At 36.3% G+C, this 22,435-nt stretch overlaps 1 protein-coding gene across 6 annotated transcripts in view; it reads left to right on the forward strand.

Annotated features, from left to right (window-relative positions):
* AKAP13 (A-kinase anchoring protein 13) overlaps nucleotides 1-22,435 on the forward strand; it is a 337,825-nt gene that overhangs the window by 78,860 nt on the left and 236,530 nt on the right. For all 6 annotated transcript variants that reach the window (XM_063091725.1, XM_063091728.1, XM_063091729.1 and 3 more), the window contains exon 2: nucleotides 14,967-15,010. In XM_063091725.1, coding sequence (XP_062947795.1) covers nucleotides 14,978-15,010 — 33 coding nt within the window. In that variant the 5' untranslated portion in view covers nucleotides 14,967-14,977. The remainder of the gene's footprint in view (nucleotides 1-14,966; nucleotides 15,011-22,435) is intronic.

Consider the following 22,435-nt stretch of genomic DNA (forward strand, 5'->3'; position numbering starts at 1 on the left):
TGCAATTTTATTTTTTATTCTTAGTTCAAGTGGAGAAATTAATTTTTCGTTCATGCATTGTATGAGTTCTTATGTAGCCCTCGAAGTTTCCTATTTCTTAATTTCAGAAAATTTAAAATTCAGGGGATAATCACTGAAGTTGCTCTTAAATCTGTTATTTCTAAATCCAGAACAAGTGTAATATTATCCAAATTTAGCTTGGCAATATCTTTTTAATAATTTGATAAAAAGCCACCTTTTAAATCATTTTTCTTAAACCATTTTTAATGAATTGATGAAGTTATGAGAATTTGCAGAACTTGCTTTGTTTTTTTTTTAGCCTAGTAACGACTTTAAACTCAGATTTAAGGGCCGGCCCGTGGCTCACTCAGGAGTGTGTGGTGCTGATAACACCAAGGCCCCAGGTTCGGATCCCATATAGGGATGGCCAGTTAGCTCACTGAATGAGCATGGTGCTTACAACACAAAGTCAAGGGTTAAGATCCCCTTACTGGTCATCTTTAAAAAATAAATAAATAAACAGATTTTACCAGTTCTTTAGCATTGTTAAACACTTATGTTTGTTTTGTGAAACAGTGTCTGAATTGACAGTGAATTATCTTTATTAATATCCAAACAAACGAGGAGTAAAAGGATGGAAAAAGATTTACGAGCTGGAGTAGCTATTCTTATATCTGATAAAATAGACTTTAAAAACCATAAAAAGACACAATGAGGGACGCTACATAATGATAAAAGGTTTGATCCATCAAGAAGACATAACAATCATAAATATATACACACCCAATGTTGGAGCAGCCAGATTTATAAAACAAACTCTATTAGACCTAAAGAAGGAAATAGACACTAATACCATAATAGCAGGGGACCTGAACACCCCACTGTCAATATTGGACAGATCATCTAGGCAAAGAATCAGCAGAGAAACACAAGATCTAAACAATACTCTAGACCAATTGGACTTGGCAGATATCTACAGAACATTCCATCCAACAACCTCAGAATATTCATTCATCTCATCAGCACATGGATCATTCTCCAGGATAGATCACATATTAGGTCACAAATCAAGTCTCAACAAATTAAAAAAAAATGGAATTATCCCATGTGTTTTCTCAGACCACAATGGATTAAAACTAGAAATTAATAACAAACGAAATTCTGGAAATTGTACAAACACATGGAAATTAAACAGCATTCTACTTAATGACATATGGGTCCAAGAAGAAATCAAGCAGGAAATCAAAACATTTATTGAAACTAATGAAAATAATGATACATCATACCAAAACCTGTGGGATACTGCAAAAGCAGTATTAAGGGGGAAATTTATTGCATTAAATGCTCACCTCAGAAGAATGGAAAGATGGCAACTGAACAACCTAACACTTCACCTTAAAGAACTAGAAAAACAAGAACAATCCAAACCTAAAGTTAGCAGTTGGAAAGAAATCATTAAGATCAGAGCAGAACTTAATGAAATTGAAAACCAAAAAACAATACAAAAATCAATGAATCAGAAAGTTGGTGTTTTGAAAAGATAAATAAAATTGACAAACCATTAGTATGGCTAACAAAAAGAAGAAGAGAGAAGATTCAAATAACAAAAATTAGAAATGAAAAAGGTGTTATTACAACTGATTCATCTGAAATACAAGGAATCATTCGAGTTATAAACAACTATGTGCCAACAAATTTGAAAATCTGGAGGAAATGGATAAATTTCTGGACACACAAGCTCCCAAAACTGAGCCATGAAGATGTAGAAAATCTGAACAGACCAATAACAATAAAGGAGATGGAAGCTGTTATCAGAAGGCTCCCAACAAAGAAAGCTCAGGACTGGATGGGTTTGCTGCAGAATTCTACCAAACCTTCAAAGAGGAATTGACACCAATTTTTACAAACTATTCCAAAAGATTGAAACAGACGCAGATCTCCCAAACTCATTCTATGAAGCAGACATCATCTTGATACCAAAACCAGGTAGAGATACAACCAAAAAAGAAAACTACAGGCCAATATCCTTGATGAATATCGATGCAAAAATCCTCACTAAAATACTAGCAAACAGAATACAGCAACACATACATAAAATTATTCACCACGAGCAAGTGGGATTCATCCTAGGGATGCAAGGTTGGTTCAACATACGCATATCAATAAATGTGATACGTCATATTAATAAAGTCAAACACAAGGACCATATGATCATCTCTATAGATGCTGAAAAAGCATTTGATAAAATTCAGCACTCATTCATGACAAAGACCCTCTATAAGTTAGGTATAGAGGGAGAGTATCTCAACATAATTAAAGCCGTATATGATAAACCCACTGCCAATATCATCCTGAATGTGGAAAAGCTGAAAGCTTTTCCTTTAAGAACAAGAACTAGACAGGGATGCCCACTCTCACCACGCCTATTCAACATAGTGTTGGAAGTACTAGCCAGAGCAATCAGAGAAGAGAAGGAAATAAAGGGCCTCCAGATTGGAAAAGATGAAGTCAAACTGTCCCTGTTTGCAGATGACATGATCCTATATATAGAACAGACTAAAACCTCTCCAAAAAAACTCTAGGAGTTGATAAATGATTTCAGCAAAGTAGCAGGGTACAAAATCAACACACAAAAATCAGTAGCATTTCTTTTCTCCAATAGTGAACATTCAGAAAGGGAAATCAAGAAAGCTTGCCCATTTACAATAGCCACCGAAATAATAAAATACTTAGGAATTGAGTTAACCAAGGATGTGAAAAATCTCCATAATGAGAATTACAAATCACTGCTGAGAGAAATTAGGACACAAGAAGATGGAAAGATATCCCATGCTCTTGGATTGGAAGAATCAACATAGTGAAAATGTCCATACTACCCAAAGTGATATACAAATTCAGTGTAATCCCCATCAAAATTCCAATGACATTTTTCTCAGAAATGGAAAGAACTATCCAGACATTTATATGGAATAACAAAAGACCACGCATAGCCAAAGCAACGCTGAGCAAAAAAAATAAAGCTGTAGGCGTAACACTACCTGACTTTATACTACAAACCTGTAATAACCAAAACAGTATGGTACTGGCATAAAAACAGACACACTGATCAATAGAATAGAATAGAGAATCCAGAAATCAACTCACACACCTACAGCCATCTGATCTTTGACAAAGGCACCAAGCCTATACACTGGGGAAGAGACTGCCTCTTTAGCAAATGGTGCTGGGAGAACTGGATATCAATATGCAGGAGAATGAAACTAGACCTATCCCTTTCACCATACACTAAAGTCAACTCAAAATGGATTAAAGAATTAAATATACACCCTGAAACAATAAAACTTCTTAAAGAAAACATAGGAGAAACACTTCAGGAAGTAGGACTGGACAAAGACTTCATGAATAAGACCCCAAAAGCACGGGCAACCAAAGGAAAAGTAAACAAATGGGATTATATCAAACGAAAAAGCTTCTGCACAGCAACAGAAACAATTAACAGAGTTAAAAGACAACCAACAGAGTGGGAGAAAATATTTGCAAAATATGCATCTGACAAAGGATTAATATCCAGAATATACAAGGAACTCAGACAACTTTACAAGAGAAAAACAAGCAACCCAATTAAAAAAAGGGCAGAAGTGCTAAATAGGCATTTCTCCAAGGAAGATATATGAATGGCCAACAGACATGAAAAAATGCTCAACATCACTCAGCATTCGGGAAATGCAAATCAAAACCACACTGAGATACCATCTCCCCCCAGTTAGGATGGCTAAAATCCAAAACACTGAACGATAAATGCTGGCGAGGTTGTGGAGGAAAAAGTACTCTCATACATTGTTGGTGGGACTGTAAAATGGTTCAGCCTCTATGGAAAATGGTATGGAGGTTCCTCAAACAATTGCAGATAGATCTACCATATGACCCAGCTATCCCACTGCTGGGAATATACCCAGAAGAATGGAAATCATCAAGTCGAAGGTATACCTTTTCCCCAATGTTCATTGCAGCACTCTTTACAATAGCCAAGAGTTGGAACCAGCCCAAATGTCCATCATCAGATGAGTGGATACGGAAAATGTGGTACATCTACACAATGGAATACTACTCAGCTATAAAAAAGAATGAAATACTTCCATTTGCAATGACATGGATGGACCTAGAGAGAATTATATTAAGTGAAACAAATCAGGCACAGAAAGAGAAATATCACATGTTCTCACTTATTGGTGGGAGCTAAAAATAAATAAATAAATACAAACACAGAAAAAACCAAAACAGAAATAAAAAATATCCAAACAGAATTAGCCACAACTCTTATAAACTTCCACTTTAAAAATGCATAAGTATTTCTTCGTCCTCTACTATGGCCTCTTACGAATGCAGATTCTGTTTTCTTTAGTACCGTCCTGCATGTTACTTGGATTACTGAGGAATACTTTTCCATGTAGCGAGAGGTTGAGAAACAGTTTCATTATTTCAAAACACTCATAAATTTTTGTCTTTAATAATAGTCTAAAGGCTAGTAATGTTATCACATTTCTGTATCTATATGGCATCTGGATTGTTAGAAGTTGGGATGATTTTCATGTGCTTTTAGTTGGCTGATACTATTTCATTGCCACCTAAAATAAGTATCAGTAATTAAAAAAATACTCTGTGATCATTGTATGTTATAAAGAACAAGAATGACTCTGCAAGGGATTACTCAGGCCAAGGATATTTTATGAATAGAAATTTACCATTAGAAATAAAAATTTTCGTGTGATCAATATCATGATATTTTTAAAAACAGGACTGCTTTAGAAATTATTGGAGTTTTCTTTTTCTCTGTAGCATTTTCACTGAATTATGATATATGCAGATTTCTTTGATTTTAAGTCTTTATTTAAAACTTTTCCAAATTTGAGATGGTTTTTTAAAAAACCTCCCTTTCTCGTGTTTTCCAATGTCATTTTCCCCAAGATGTTAAAGACTTAGTATTATGGAATTGTAATATTGAAGGCAATATTTATTATTCTTAAGACATGAGAACCATTTTAATAATTTAAAAGCTAATATTGACCTTTTTAGCATGCGTTTCTGACGTCTTCTGCTTGCTACTTGTAAGAGTCTTTTGATAGTGCTTTTGTTGCATAATGTGTCCAAGAATTTGGGCTGTGTGTCACTGTGAATTCATTCCTAACAGAATAGCCACTCTAGACTCAGAGATTTGTCCAGGTAAGGTCATCCAGCTCAGTATGTCTACAGTTGTATGAGAGTCCACTTGCTTAAATATAGTCTTTCCAGGTGGCTTATAATTGGTTTACCCCATTGGGCTGCTTTCGTTTTGGATAGTAGAAGTTGGGGAGGATGAAGGAAGTACAAAGGCTTGAATTTGGCAGTCTCTTTACCGGATATCTATTTTAACCCCTGCTGTAGTTAATTTACATAAAGCCCAGCAGTGTGTGAATTTTTCTAAATTTAAGGTTTATTCTTATTACCATAGGGATAAGAATGTCAGCACTTATTGAATTGATAGTCTTGCTCTTCTGTGTCTGGACCTCCTGGCAGCTTATAGTTCCGTTTCCTTTGGATAACAGGATACAGCTGGTGGCAAAACTCTTACCTGTGGAATGGCAATTGGGGGTTTTCTTCTCCATACAGATCTTGCAAAGCAGTAGAAACCATTTTTGCAGGAAACCACAAGCCTGTGTTAAACACGAAAAGAGAATTGAAATAACATGTGCATGTGTTCCTCTTCCCAGAGGTATTAACCATCATGTAAGAGCCTTAGTATAGTGTTAAGCACCTCTTTGCCCTCCCCCGGGCTTTGATGTTGTCCAGTTAGATGATGCTGAATTCCCGTAGTCTTCGCCCTTTAAACTCTAGCAGATTAAGCTAATTGCTTCAGGCTGGACGTCTTACCACTTGGCAGGACCCATACTGTTTTTAATGAGCCGTAAGATTAACCTTCTGGGATGAGACTGAGTTTAGATATTTTCACTTTGATGGGTTGATTTTTGTACTTATGTATGTACTTACAGCTGTGGATCCCTTGCCATCAAACTATGGTGCAGAAAAGCTGCTGATTAATTTCTCTGTCTCTGATGTTCATGTCGAGCAAGTATTTCTTTAGTATTTATTGGGGGCTCAGCACTGTGCCTGATGCTGTGGCTTGAGTTGTGGTGGTGTGAAGGAGTGCTTCAGAAGACATCTACATTGTGGTAGACTAGAATAAATAAGTTGGGGAGAGAAGGGAAGCATAGAAATAAGAGAATAAATACAAGACTGTCTGTGACTTATTACTGACTGTGTGGGTTAGATCATCAGCAGTAATTCTGTTATCAAAATCAGCCAGGGTAGAGGGCATTATCATGAGGAAAGGCATGAGGACTGTACTGAACATGGTACATGCAGGTGGTGTGTGCAGGGACTGGATAGAAGGTGTGGGGAGGGGAGGAAGGGAGTGCTGAATAAGGCTGCATAGGTAATGGGGGACTTGGAACACTATTCGGAGGGACCAGAGGGGCAGTATGGGGAGCGTGGATGTCTTCTGAGAGCTCACCAACAATAAATGGTATATTTAATAGAACACTTTATCTGCTGGGGTCTACATTTCTCTCAGCAATACCCTTTATTTAAAATTAGGGATCAGCACAGTGATTAGGATGGTCCAAGAGATTTGGGAGTTGAATGGGATGTGAGATTAATGCTGAGATGGCTATCACATAATTTATACCAGACAGAACAGAAACTTAATTTACTGAGTATTTTCTTATTGCCTACCTCTGTGTTGAACATTTTACATGCTTCTTTTATTCTGTTTATACCCATTTTTATAGGTGAAGAAAATAAAGTTTGTCAGTTAAGTAACTTGTCCAAAATAATCTAGCAAGTGCCAGAGTTAAAACTCAAATCCAATTCTGTTTGTCTTCATCTCTGAATTATATTGCTATTCTCATTTTTATCTTTACATTCTTCTATTAGGGTTTGTTAAAGAATTCTCAAATGCCAGAAGGTTGTCTCCAGTCTAGATGAGGACTCTGCAGTTATTTCTTCCTTTAGTATCTTTATTGTTCATCAAAGCGGCTTATTGATAGTTTGTGTAAAATAAATATATTTAATCTTTTACAAGGGATATGTAGTGAGCTTAATTGCTGTGCTGACCATGTGTGTGTGTGGATTCAGTGTTTAGGCTTCTGGGCCCCAGGGTGCAGGGTTCTGCCTAGGAGATTAGAAGCTCTAGAAAACTAAGATGAGTTAAAAGTGTCCCCCAAACTGCGGTTACATTTTATTTTTATACTTTTCTCTCTCTCTCGAGTCATGGCAGGTTACTAAGTACCATGTCCTAGAACTCCCTAAAGAAAAGGTGCTGTTACTCTGAAAGAACCTTTCTAAAAGATTGTTCCTGTGTAGGCAGAGAGGGTGCTATGGAATGAAAATAGCGTTTTAGGAAAGTTGAGTCAGAGGTGCAAGTGGAGCACGCAGAGATTTTCTCAGGGTGATAAGGCCCTGGCGCTCAAGTCTGCAAGTAGAGGCAGATAAACTGGCAGTGATACTTCCTTGGGGAAGAAGGATGATCTAGGCTGCTTCCAAGACTTCCTTCTAGTTATAAGGTCTTAATGACTAATGGGACTTGGCTAGGGATTGGGATGAGGACTCCAGTACCTGTGCAAATTGATTGGGAAGCCACCTGTTGCTTGCTGCACCTCAGGCTGTGTTGGGGTCTGACCTGGCCTTATTGGTTGTGGCCCACAGCAGATACTTGCTCTGTCTGGGTTTGAGTTTAGGTTACATGATTACAAACTTCTTCTAGTGCTACTTTTTGTGAATCTCTGAACCTGCAGTTGTGAATGAACAGAAATTTGAGCTGAGATTAAAAAAAAAGAAAAAGGAAGAGAAAAAAGAAAAGAATTTTTTGATGCCATTGCCATTGTATGGTTATGATTTATTTGCCATGTGACCATTTCTATATTTTCTCCTCTTTCCCTTCCTTTGTTTCTAAGGCTAGGCACCTTTGAGCTCCGTGAATTGATATGAGTGCCTCTCCCAACTCCTTTCCCATCATCCCCTGCTTGTACTTTTCGGTCATCTGTATAGTTCGCAACAGCTCACTGTGCTGTCATGTCTTGCACATGCTGTTCCTTCTGCACTGTGCTTCTTCTTTGTCCACTTGGTGAGACTTGCCTCATGGTCTGGGCCATCCACCTTTTAGACAGTTTATTGTTCCTTCCTGGTCCTTGTAACTTTTTTATTATTGTACTTATCATACTGTAATGTAATATCTGTTTACATTTATATGTCCTTTTCTAAACTGATAGGGGCGATATATTATTTATCTTTAAAGGTCAATATCTAGGTTAGTACATGGAATATTGTAGGAGCTCGGAAATATGAATCTTCACATGCCAAGCACATATTATAAACATATGTAAAGAAAAGGAGGCCCTAGCACTGAAGAGAATATCATGTGCTTTCCCATGTTAATTCCAAAGTAAACTCTAACCTGAGTATATGAAAATCACAGTTCTGATTCTTTAAAATTGAATTTAATTTCTTTAGCTGTTTTAAATTAATTTATTATTTGTAGTTGTGGTAAGAGTTCAGATTTTTTTAATTGCATGATAATTACTTTGAGAGTGTGTGTGCGTGGGTGTGTTTGCTTGCCCTAAACTCAGGCTCATTCTTCCTATTGGGTAATTCATTACTGATAGAGTAAATTAAATGAGTGAATGTGGGTGTTAGTGTTTTTTGTTGTTTTGGTTATTGTTTTAATTTGCTATGTTCTTCTGTTCACTGTTGAGTATTATCCTGTGTTGGACTCTTCATGTCCTTTGTGTCCTACCTGCCTCGCCCTCCATTTGTGATCAGTTGATTGGTGCTGTGCTTTTCTTCTTGGGAGCTAGTAAATATGTAGCCTGTAATAGTTGGACAGAGCAAGGCTCAACTGTGCCATATGAAAATCAGAAACATGCTAGGGTCTCAACATCATTGTTTCCCAAAATGTGGGCCATGATTCCAGAGCAGAAACATTTCCTAACTTGTATGCTGTGGTGATGATGGGGACAAGAATCTGTAATATTTAACAAGGCCTTCGGCTAATACTCACATGCACTGAGGTTTAGGAATCCACTGATTAAAGCTAACTGCTCAATTATTAATGAATGCAGCTGTAAACAGAAGTAAAGCATTCAGGAAGTAAGGCGTCCTCAGTCCCTTATTCAGGAGATATATTTGGTACATGTAGTATTTTATTTATTTTTGTAGAGTTTGGCATCTTTAACAGGAAAAGCCTATTTACTCTTTGTACCCTGCATCTTTTTCTCTTGTTCAGAATTCCCTGCTCCCACCTTCAGCATCCTCAACCAGTGCAAAACATGTTTATAGCCACCAGCCCAGATGCCTTATGAATGAAGGAAAGAGTCTTTGGATCCTGTTATTTTCCTTAAGGAATTGCTGACATTGACTCTTTTACAAGAATCCAGAGCATGGATTGTCATTTCCACATTAATCCTCACTCTAAATGTTTGTGGGTTTTGAAGGGTTGTCTGTAGCCCAGTCTTAACAGGGTCCCCCTAGCCATGGAAATTCATTTGAAGCACAATTCTGCCATGGAAATACCTTGCAGGTAAAAATCCTCTATTTATAATTGGCTGAGTCTCAAGCAGCTGCCCTCCCCCTATTGGGTCTGGGGACAGATGTGGAAGGGAGGGAGTGGTGATCATCTTTTTTGTGGAATTGGAAGCTTCCCTGTGGTGAATGACAAAACCATGCCAATTGAAGTGATAGGTTTGTGAGACCTGGACAGCTGCTCCTTAGGAAATGAGGTGAGATCACCAAGCTAACAAGTGCAAAAGAGTTAGCAGTTTGTATTATAATTACCTGATCTGATGTTGGGCTTGTGATCACCCCCCTACCCCCTTTATAGACATTTCATTAATGGTGGAGCACTGTTAAAGACTTTTCTAGTGTAATGTGTAGGTACAGCTAAAGCATAGTGAATTTGACTTATGTTAACATGCATGTGGGTTCGCATGTTCTCATTTTAACTGTCTTTCTTTTATCTGTTCTAGGGACCTTTAATAAAGATTGTAGATTTCTTCAGTTTACACATTTAGGAAACAACATATTTTTACTCATTTTTTAGTCAACTGTGATACATTGAATGACAGAGAACTTAAAACAGACGGGCTGTGTATGTCTTTTTCCCTGATTGTAGAATTAATATCTGTTCATTATTTGAATAGTTATGATTAAGAAACAGGTAATTTAGCAATGAAAATTCCCTGTAATCCCTAATTATGAAAATTTAACATTTTGGTATTTGTTCCCCCAGATTTCTTATCTACGGTTATTTTGTTATATTTTAGAGTTATAATTTACTCACCAACAATTTTAAGAAGTCACCTTTCTAGGCATCTCTGAGTACCTGAAGTCATTCATTTAGCCATTTATGTTTATCAGAGTGTCTTACCTGGTTAGATTCCATTGAGACCCGAAACTCTGTGAGAGGAAGCAGCAGTGGCTCTACTATGTGTCTGGTAGTGTGCTTAAATGCTTTACCTGGATTATCTCTTTTAATTCTTCCACCAACCCATAGTATAGGCAGGAATTATTGTGCTGTTTCTACAGGTAAGGAGACTGAGTCAGATAAATTAAATGACTTGCTGAAGATCATACAGTTAATTTGCAGAGGATTTGGGATTTAATTTGATTCCTTCTCTAGAGAATAATGTGCAGCACCCTTTGACTTTGCTGTATTATGTATTGGTTTTTTTTTTTAAGCTAAAAACATCTTTGACACATACAAAGCTATTGAAAGGAGACATACTTCTTTGGCTTATTAAGACGTATTTGGTTAGTTTTTGAATAAGGGTTGGCTAGTCACTGTGACACTTTGATACTGTGTGTGGCCTGCTGACTGAGTCTAGCATGCTGCCTCTTTTTGTAAATAAAGTTTTACTGGAACGTAACCACACCCATTTATTTACATGTTATTAACAGAGACGATGTGACCTGCAAAGCCTAAAATATTTGTGATCTGGCCATTTGCAGAAACTGCTGACCACTGCCGTGGACACCAGTTTTAAATTAGGTGTAATCTTTTCTATAGCTTCTAAGGTTTTGCATTCTTTTGCTCAGGCACTTTAATTGGTGGGAGTAATTTCTGTCCCCTACTTCCCCCAAATCAGTCATACAGCCATATCAGTCTTCATGTCGGAGTTTCTTTGTGGTCCTGAATAATGATTGAGTTTCTTCATAGTCCTTTGCAGGCTGCATGAATTTCAAAAATTCCAAAACTTTTGCTTTTGCTAATCTTTATAAGCGTTGTTGGTACATTCCGATGATGTTGTCTGCACTGCACCCTGTGAACGAAAGACTGATGATAGTTTATGTTAAAGTGCAGGAAGGAGATTATAGCCACAATCTTTGTTTCTCTAGTCAACAACACTGTAAAAGACTTGTGTGTGGGGGCATTGAGGGAGAATATTAATTTAGATAATTGAGACACTTGCATTAAAATTGGGTGAGTCTTGTTTTAACATAAAGTGAGTGTGTCACTTTTATACACCAGTAAACTATTTTCTTTTATCATTATAAAATACAGTGGAAAATGTAGAAAGACTAAAAATACTTAATTCATGCCCCTCAAATTTGTGACTCCTTATAGCTGTAATTGGTTTTACTACTTAGTGGGGGATTTCATAAACATACTTAAAACCACGTGATTTAGGTCTCTGAATTTTGATATTTCCTCTTCTTCATAGTATTTCAGATACTAGCCCACTTTTACAGTCCCATTGTGTCTGTCATGTATTGTCCATGTGTTACATGAAAGCAGCCCCGATCAACTTGTGAATTTGCTCAAAGTCATTCACTGGTTACTGGGTAAGGAAATTGTAGGGTTTTTCTTTCTTAAAATTTCTTGGTGAAATCATTGGATGAACATAATGTGTTTCTTTAATTTTTATTTTGGGAAGGCTTGATCAAAAAAAAAATCTGTTGACAAAACAAGGACTGTCAATTGCACTTGGACTTGGAATATAGTTTTGGTTTTTACTCTGAGCAAAAGACAGAACACAGTTCTCAAGTAAAGTAAGTTTGTTTAAATGTGTAAAATAAGTTAATGCATTATATGTAGCAAGATTTTGCATTGGAACCCTGAGTTCTCAATTTGGGGACTGGTTTCTTAATTTCTTTTATTTTTGGGTAAATAGTACCTTCTTAGGGAGGCCTTCCCTCAGCACCCTGTTTAAAAGGGTATCCTCCTCATTTGTTATTCCCTCTTTTCTGTTTTATTTTTCTCTGTAGAACTTATTACTATCTGAAAACCATTTATTTTAATGTTTATCTGTGTTAATCCTATAATAAGATCTATGAAGGTAGTGATTCTCATCTTTTGCTCCTTCTGTACCCTCAGAGCCTTGAGTAATATGGTGCTGCTCATTGTAGTTGTGCAGTGATAGTTAAATTAACAAAGTCAGGGAGAGTTTGTAGAATGAGGGCTTAGAGGTAGGGCAAGTCAGTTTTTATATTTACAGTCGTTAGCAGGAGATCCTCTTATGATGTGGGAGGAAAAGCATGTGTTTTGATGTCAGAGTGGGTTTGAATCTGGGCCCTCCCACTTACCTTTTGACCTTGGTGTTAAATAATTTAATCTTTGGCAGGCTCGATTTTTTTCTATCAACGAAATGGCATCTCTTTTATGGGGATTAAACACAATAACAAATATAAATCTGTAGTTTTCTTTTTCCCATGTGTTATCACTGAAGAAGCCTAAAAGCTATCTGAATTTACTAACCCGTTTCTGGAACCTTCTGGGGTCATTACTTTGATTACTTTTGACAGATATATTCTTTTCAGCAGCCTGTGTTACCAGCACAACAATGACCTGTCCCTTTGACCAGTGTGGGAGGATAGCCGCTTTGTCATCCCTCTTTAATCCTTGTATCAGAACAACTTGAATGGGTTCTAGCTTTGAAATATGTTTAGATGAATTCATAATTTCGAACAGTTCAGATGGCATCAGCCCTTCCTTAGAGCCGTCTGAGTTTCACCATCTCTCATTCAAATACAGTGGGAGCCACTCAGGCAAATAGCTGTTTGTGGTCCTTATGCAGTCATTCTAAATTTCTTGGCAAATCACAAAACATCAGAGGGCTGCTAAATTACTAGTTTGTCTCCATAGATTCTCCAGTCCTTATGAATTACCAAAGTGTTAATCCCTGTATCAGTTTCACTGATGTTTCTTCTGCTTGGGAGGCAGGAAGACTTCAGAAATTAGTTAAGGCAGATTGGTTCATAAATTTATAGATTCTTTCAATCCCATGTCCCAGGCAAGTCTGAACAGGACTGGAAAGCTGATTAAAAAGCCAGTGAGCACAGTGAGCTTAATTTCAAATTAAATGGATATTTAATACAGTGAGAAACTACTCAAGCCTTTCACCCTTTCTTTTTCATCTATGCTTGCTGTTTGAATATTATGGGCTTGAAATCTATTTTTCTACTAAAAGAGTTGATTATTGCTGCATTTCTCAAGCTTGGTTTTCAGTGTGGATTTCTGCAGGTGATTTTAGCACCTAAGAGTACAAAGTCACTAAATGAAGGCAGACAGGAAGGAAAGAGTGCCCTGAGCTAGGTGGTCTGTTACAGTGTGTGGAGTGGACCAGAGAATGAATGGGGAAGGACATGGAGATGGTTCATTGAATGTGGGGGAGCCACCTGCTTGTCAGCTTCCTACTGCCTTTGTCTAGCAGAATACATTGAAGCCTGTGGCCTGCAACTAGTTGGACATGATTGGGTTTAGGAGACTGGTTATAAGTGTATGTTAACTGTTTTGGGGGGTGAGTGTTGATTTCAGACATATAGAGCTTGATCTGTAGCAGATCTGTGAGGATGTTAATATTGAGAGGGTTCTGTTATTTAAGTTATGCATGGCTGCTGAGACATTGCTTTTTATTCGAAATATTTGGCCATTGATAACCTCCAGTTTATGTTGTTTGGATTTCAATTCATTGTTAGTGAGGTTTTTGCAATCTGGTAAAACACGAAGTATGGGATTTTATCTGTGTTTTGCCTGTCTGAATGACATTTCTGTGCTATTCCTATTGCTGATTAGTATGTACTTTAACTTATTATGAGTAAGAAACTTCCCCAGATCAAATTGTAATAAAGTACTTGGGTCTGCTTCTCTGACTCTTAAGAGGATGAAATGTGCTTATACTCAAATTCAGGGTATTTAGCAAACGCTTGCCCTTCTGAAGTCCAGATTCTGGACTATTCTGGATTATTTTTTGGCCTAGATGTAGGCCTGGTCAAATCATCAAGTTAAACTTAAGAACATGCTAGTCTTAATATTCCGGAATGTATCATACAATCCAGGAAGACTTCTCTAAGGTTCTTCATAAGATTTTTGTGAGAATTCATTTAGTGAAAGTAACAACGAGGGAATTCAGCTGTTAATTTTGAGGAGGGTCATGACTTTCAGTTGTTAGAGGCAAGCTGTAGCCTGTCTTCTTTGAGCGAGGTATATAGTAAGGAAGAGAGCTCTAGTGGTCCTCTGCCACACCCCTTCCTCCCAAGCTGCCCAGTGAAACTGGGGGGAGTCCCTGGGTAAGCAGCATTTTCTAAGTTTGGAAGTTTATGTTAAAGTGTAACTGAACACACAGTGATTTTGCTTTGGTAATTGCTTTAAATATCCTGTGGGTTGTTGAAACTTCTGTGACAGTGAAACCTTTTGTGTTTATTTTTCAATTGAAAAAATCTTTCTCTCCTCTTTTAAAGATTACATCTGGGATACAAGGAATTCTGCAATTCCTTACCTTCCTTCCCAAACCTATTACGAAAGCTGGACATGCAGTAATTGCAGACTTTGGATTGTACTTATAGAACTGTGCTTGACATCTAATACTTTAGGTGGTTTTTGTATTTTTGATGACAACTTCTAATTTTATTTTCATTAATTTCTTCTATATCTATTTCAGTATCCTGGGTCATGAAACTTAATCCACAGCAAGCTCCGTTATATGTGAGTAAATGATGAGATTTCTTTTTATTTTATACTTTTCTATGTTGTTTACTTGTTATAATAAATTCACACTGTCATGTAATAGAGATTATCAAAGAAAATTTTAACCATCTACACAAATTTATTGGCTTAATACACTTCAGAAACTGAGTTTGATTTGGTAAAATACTAAATGACTGATACGTGGAACTAAACTGAGAACAAATAATACTTGTAAAACTTGTGAGGTGATCTAGTTGGGATGATAGGATGCACATATGACACAGTTAAATTGCACTGCAGAGTGGTTCTGTGGCTTCTTATTTTAACTGTACTGTGTACTTCTGTAAAAGTAGTGTGATCTTCCTGTTGCTGTTGTGAGTTATCCTGTGTTGCAACTAGGTGGTGGTCTGTCATTGGCAAGAGTGCTGTTTACTTTAGGACTCTAGGTGAAAGCTGATACATCATACCCCTAAAGTGAGGGAATTATAATGTGAAATGGATAAATGCTTGAATCAAGGCTGGACAAGCATTTAAGTGAATCAAATAAGTGATTTCTTATTATATATTGTTGTGGGAGTGAATTAATTGAATTGCAATGGTGGAAGTTGCCTTTTCTGATAAGGAGCCAGCTTAGAGTTATGTACAGTTAGAGTTGAGAGAGGCCAGTGGATGTTGGGTTGCTATGGTCCGGAGAGGGTGAGAAAAATTTCTTTGTGAGAGGACTTGAGTCAGGCCTTAAAGAACAAGGACAGGGATGGGAGGCAGTGAGTATGGTTTTCAGTGAGTGGTAGGAGGATGGGCAATGGAAACTCTGGCCCAGCTGAATTTGTGTTGGACGATAATGGGAGATAAGTCTAAAAAGATGGTTGTATCTCAATTGTGAAGGAAGACAAAGGTGCTGGTATTTTGTTTTGTGATCACTGAGGAGCCATTGATGGCATTTATTTTAAAGCTGCTGTTCATTTTATGTATTTATTTATTTTAAATCATGCTGTGTTAGTAAGTCATTTACCTTTCCAGCATAGGACATTCATGTGATAACTCTTCTGCATAGTTGATTTTTATGTTAAATGTAACATATAAAGAAAAATTTGTGTTCTTAGAAGACATTTTATGTACTTATTTTCTTTCTGGACTACTTGGAGATAATTTATGTTCACCAGTGAAACCCACATGTAAACTATGTACCTTGGATTTTTAAAAAACAACTTTATTGAGACATAATTCGTATAACATAAAAATCTCCCTTTAAAGTATATGATTCAGTGATTTCTAGTATTTTTACAGTTGTGTGATCATCACCTTATCTAAGTTCAGAGCATTTCCATCACCCCAAAAAGAAACACCATACCCATTAGTAGTTACTCACCATTCCCTGCTCCTCCCATGCCATATTAGCCACTTATCTACTTTCTGTCTTTATTGATTTACCTACTCTGGAAATTTAAGGTATATGTAATTGTTAACTATATGGCCTTCTGTGAATGCCTTCTTTCATTTAGCATGTTTTCAAGGTTTATCCATTTTAGAGTATTTATCAGCACTTTGTTCCTTTTTATTGATGAATAATATTCCACAATACCACATTTTATATATCCATTCATCAGTTGGTGGACATTTGAGTTGGTTCCATTTTTTGGCTATTATGAATAGTGTTGCTATGAACGGCAAGTTTTTAGGTAGACATATGTTTTCATTTCTCTTGAGTATATACCTCAATAGAATTGCTTGGTCATGTAACTCTATTTTTAACATTTTGAGAAATTGCCAAACTGTTTTCCACAGTGGCCGCATCATTTTACATTTTTACCAGCAATGTATGAGGGTTTCAATTTCTCTATATCCTTGTCAGCACTTGTTATTACCTGAATTTTTGATTGTAGCCATTCTAGTGGGTGTGAAGTGATACCTCATGATGGTTTTGATTTGCATTTACCAAATGAGTGTTGGTTTTGAGCATCTTTTCATTGCTTATTGGCCATTTAAATGTCTTTGAAGAAGTGTCTATTCAGATTTCTTGCCCATTTTAAAAAATTAGGTTATTTGTCTTATTATTGAGATGTAAGGGTTTTTGTATATTCCGAATACAAGTTCCTTATCAGATATGTGATTTGTAAAAACTTCTTCCCATTCTGTGGGCTGTCATTTCACTTTCTGGATGGTATCCTTTGAAGCAAAAAATTTTTCAGTTTTGGTAATGTCCAGTTTATTATTTGTTTTCTTGCTTGTACTTTTGGTGTTACATCTAAGAATAATTCTTTACCTAGCCCAAGGTCACAGAAATTTACTCCTATATTTTCAATTAGAAATTTTATGGTTTTAGCTCTTACATTTAGGTATACAGTTCTAGTGTTAATTTTTTGTGTATGTTGTAAGGGAGTAGGGGTCCAGCTTTATTCTTTTGCATGTGGATATCTAGTTCCATCATCATTTGTTGAAAAGATAGTCTTTCCCCATTGAATTGTCCTGGGCACCCTTGTTGAAGGTCAGTGGATCAAATGTGAGGAATTATTTCTGGGCTGTCAATTCTGTTCCTTTCAATTTAGTTATCTTTGATTTCTTCCAACAATGTGTTATAGCTTTCAATGTATAAGCCTTTTACTTTTGTGAAATTTATTACTGAGTATTTTATTCATTTTGATGTTAATAAGTGATTTTGTTTTCTTAATTTTATTTTTGGATTGTTCATTGTTAGTGTATAGAAATGATTGATTTTTGTATATTGATTTTGTAAACTACAGCCTTGCTGATAAACCTAGCTTGTTTGTTTCCTAGTAGTTTTTACTGAATTCCCTGGGATTTTCTATATACAAGATCATGTCACCTGAAAATGGATATAGTTTCTTCCTTTCCAGTCTAGATGTCTTTCATTTCTTTTTCTTTCCTAATTGCCCTGGGTAAAATCTCTAGTACAATGTCAAATAGAAGTGGTGAGAGCAGACATCCTTGTCTTGTTGCAGATCTTAAAGAGAAAGAGTTTCTCTTTAAGATTTAAATTTAAGACAAATTAATTTTAATTAAAGATTTAAATTATGAATTAGGTTTTAGGTTTAAGATTTCACCATTAAGTATGATGTTGTTAGCTGTGGGTTTTTCATAGGTGCTCTTTGTCAGGTTGAGGAAGTTCCTTTTTATTCCAAGTTTGAATATTTTTATCATGAAATGGTGTTGGATTTTGTCAAATGTTTTTTTCTACGTCTGTTGAGATGATCATGTTTTTTTTCTTTCATTCCATCAAGTGAAAAGTTACATTGATTGAATTTTGAATGTTAAGCCAACCTTGCGTTCCTGGGATAAATGCCATTTGGTCATGGTGTTTGATCCTTTTTACATGTTGCTAGTATTTTGTTGAGGATTTTTATATACGAGGGTACTTCAGAAAGTTTGTGGAAGAATAGAATTAAAATGTAATATGAATCTTTCCATGAACTTTTTGAATTATCCTCATATTCTATAGTTTTCTTATGATGTCCTTCTTTGGTTTTGGCCATTGAAGGTTTTTGATTAGGGGGCTGATGTAACTAAGTAGTTGTGGTAGGCAGAAAGAGGCTCCCCAAATATGTCCATGCCTTAATCCCTAGAACCTGTGAATATTTACCTTGTATGGCGAAAAGAACTTCCCAGATGTGATTAAATTAATATCTTGAGATGGGAGATTTTCCTGAATTATCTGGGTGGCCCAGTGTAATCACAGGGGTCCATAAGCAAGGGAGGTTGTCAGGAGAGTCAGGGGGTAGAGTCAGAATGCTATGCTGCTGGTTTTGAAGATGGAAGAGGGGTCCATGAGCCAAGGAATGAGGCTCTAGAAGGTGGAGAAAGCAAAGGAACACTTTCTGTCCCTAGAGCCTCTAGTAGGAAAGCAACCCTGCTAATTCCTTGATTTTAACCAAGTGAAAGTCATCTCAGACTTCTGACCTCCAGACTGAAAGACAATAAATTTGTGTTTTTTTAAGTCACTGGGTTTGTGATATAATAACTTGTAACAGCAGTAAAGAACCAATATAGTAATAGTTTGGGAAAATTAATTGGTGGTAGTATGAAGGATAGTTGGGAAATAGAGGGTAAAGGCAAAGAGATCAGTTAGTGGCTCTCTGATTTTGCCATCATGGAGTCTGAGAACTTTAGAGTTAATAAAGATCTTAGATATTATCTGCTTCAGCCTCTGCATTTTAGACATGAGAAAATGAGGTCTGAAGATGTTGTGATAAGGTGGCACAGCTAATTGGTGGTAAAATTGTGATTGGATCCTGTGTCTTCTGGGCTTAGTCATAGAAACCGCTGTAAACCTTGTTAAGCTTTAAAAAGTTTCGTTCCGTTAGGGAAGCAAGGCTAAGTTCTGAAGAATATTCTTAATAAAGTAAGTGCTTTGTGTATGGTTATATGTTTAATTTAATTGGGCAGGCTCTACTGAAGACTACTTTAAACTTCAGATTTCTAGTATGACTATCAGCAGTAATACTTATTGGGGCAATTTGTTTTTCTTTTCTTAAAAGGGGAATGACAGTGTATTTCATTCTCAGTAAACTGAGTTAAGTTGCAGGGATTTATTTGGTGAAGAAAAGTAGCTGTTACATGAAGTTTGTTGGACAGAGGGTCAGTTCTCTGCACCTAAAGAAATAATGAGCAAAAGCATAGAAAGATTGTGTTCAGACTTTTAGTTTATATTTGGGATCTGCTGAGGTGAGTATCATCAGCAGAAGAGAGAAAACTGTTACTAAATTAGGAAAAACACTGGATCCTCAGAAGAACTTTTAACTGTAAGTTAAGAAAAATAGACTAGATTCCAAATAAATCAGTCTTTGAGTAAAGATGCATCCAGAGTAAGTTGCAGTAGTTAAAAATATAAGAAAAGTTCCAAACTATATAGGTGGCAGTAATGCTGACTGTTTAAATGAGCTGTTTTAATGAATTATTTTTGATGAAGTGTTCACAATATCATGTGAACACTAGCCTGGAACTTCGGAGACCAGTAGCTGAATATGGCTATGCTTTGGTTTCCTTGTCTGTCGGCTCTGATTCCATAAATACAATCTTTGCGTTAGGCAGGCTGGTTATATCACTAGGTCAGGTCAGGCAGTACTCTCAGCCTCTACAAAAGGATTGGTTATTGCCAGATGAATTTATAGGAATTGGAGTTTTAGTTCCATTGGGTGGAGGTGATAAAAACTTTGACAGGTTTAGTAATCTCCTTTTCGGTTTGTGGGCCTTGATAGTTTAGTGAGTAAAAATGGAAAGGCAGTGGCAGATGCAAGAAATATTTTGAAAGAAACAGCAGGACCAAATGCTTTCTTAGATATGGGGAGTGAAAGAGAAGAATGAATGACAGTTGATTGAGAATTTGAGTGTCAGTGACAGCTGATGTCATTGTCAGATACAGAGAAGAGGTGATGAGCTTAAATGTGTTTGTTAAAGGGCACTTGGGTCTCCTGTTGATAGCACGAGATGTGGGCTTGGAACTATGGAGCAAGGAAGTTGATTTTGATGTAGGGAGAATTTGAGTTATCTCTAAGATACTGGGATTTATTCTAATTAGATCTGGCTCTGGGCAGACTGGATTCTTAGGTAATATAAATGGATATTCTTAAATCGAAGAGCATTTTTAAGCAGATTTGGAGCTCACTTATCAGAGGGCAGTACAGTAAAAAATTCTGCTGTGTTTTTATATTCTTTCAGTGGCTGAATTGCTTTTTGGGAGGAAAAACCAACATATTTTCAAAACTTTCTGCTACTAGTCCACTTGTCAATCTAAATAAGCTGTGTGTGATATAATTTGAGTAGTTCTTTTACTCTTTTTTTTCAGTGAATACGTAAGGGTATGTAACATTCATTTGCATCTCCTGTACCCATTCTAGAGGACACTCCTTAAAAACAAGATCTATTTGGATAGTACCTTATAGTTTAAGGAGCACAGTTGCACAGCTATGAGGGTTGAGGAAGCTCATTGTTACCCTCATCATACACAAGGAAACGTAAGCTCAAGATGGCTCATCGAGTAAGTTGCAAAGGTGGGACTTTACCCAGAAATTGTGACTCTCAAAGTCATTTTCTTTCTTCTATATACCAAGCTGCCTTAGTATGAATACTACATCCACAACTTTCCATAAAACACACAAATCTCACAGCACTTAATGTAACTGACTTGCATAAAGTCCTTTTTGTCAGTTATCCAAGTTTAATCTTCCATTTCACGTTTTTAAAATTTTAAAGCATTTTATTTGAAATCACTTTAAACTTACAGAAAACTTAAGAATACAATAGGTTTACTTCTGTTTATCTCTTATTATCATTCTCTGTATTATAGATATTTTTACTTTTTTGAGTCATTTGAAAATTGCAGACATTATACCCCATTCTCCCTAAATATTTCAGCATATATTTCCTAAGAACTAGGATATTCTTTTACATAACCACAGTATAATGAACAAAAACAGGAATTGCAATGTTGATGTATTACTCTTACATTGTGTAAGTCCATATCTAAATTTCTCTTAATTATTTCAGTAATGTTCTTTACATCATCTTCCTCCCTTTCCTCCCCAGTCTAGGATTTAATCCAGGATTATATGTTGTATTTATCTCTTTTTAGTCTCTTCATCAGGAGCAGTTCCTCTGCCTCTCTTTGTCTTTCATGATAACAACATTTCTGAAGAGTATAGGCCAGTTATTTTTGGGTTTATGTGATGCTTTTTTGTGATTTTGACAGTAATGCTACATGAATGATGTCTTTCTTGGTGTATCACGTTAGGAGAGCACATGATATAGAGATAGTCTTGTCCAGTTCTTGGAGATGTTAACTTTGATCTCTTGGTTAAGATGGTATTAAATTTACTTAATTTATCTGTTCTATAGGAACTGGGCATTCTAATAAGATGGTGTAATTGTTCATTTTCCCTCTCTAATGTCTCTGGATTGGAAGTATGTTTTGCATATTGAATTTTTCTAAAATGGGGGCACCCTTGTTCTCTGCAATGTGTGCCCTAAAATATAAGTAGAAGGGCTAATGTCAGCAGAGAGCTCATGAGTAACAAATTGCCTGAGGTTTAAACAGAACATTGTCTCCACCTTTGTGGACACACATGGTTTTATAACAAGTGTAATTCTCAAGTGAGCTGTAACAACCATATTTAATCTGGAACATAGTAGGCACTCAATAAACATTCAATTGAGTGAGTGAATGAAATACAATTTAGATAAGAGTATTAAAATTTTAGTGAAATTCATCTTTTTGATAGAACAACTCTTTTCTTAAAGTTGCTCATTTATATCCCAGGTTTGATTTATTAATTTACCCTGCATGGGCCCTGAATAATGAGTGATGATATCTTTGTGACTGAAGATGTTACTGATAAAGAAATGAATCTGATAAACATGTCTATTATGCATATGTGCCCTTCCTTACAATTGTGAGGAAATCCTTATAGTGTCCCTATGAAGTGTACCTCA

This window comes from Cynocephalus volans, chromosome 3 (assembly GCF_027409185.1).
Source record: "Cynocephalus volans isolate mCynVol1 chromosome 3, mCynVol1.pri, whole genome shotgun sequence".
In the NCBI taxonomy this organism is placed as follows: domain Eukaryota; kingdom Metazoa; phylum Chordata; class Mammalia; order Dermoptera; family Cynocephalidae; genus Cynocephalus; species Cynocephalus volans.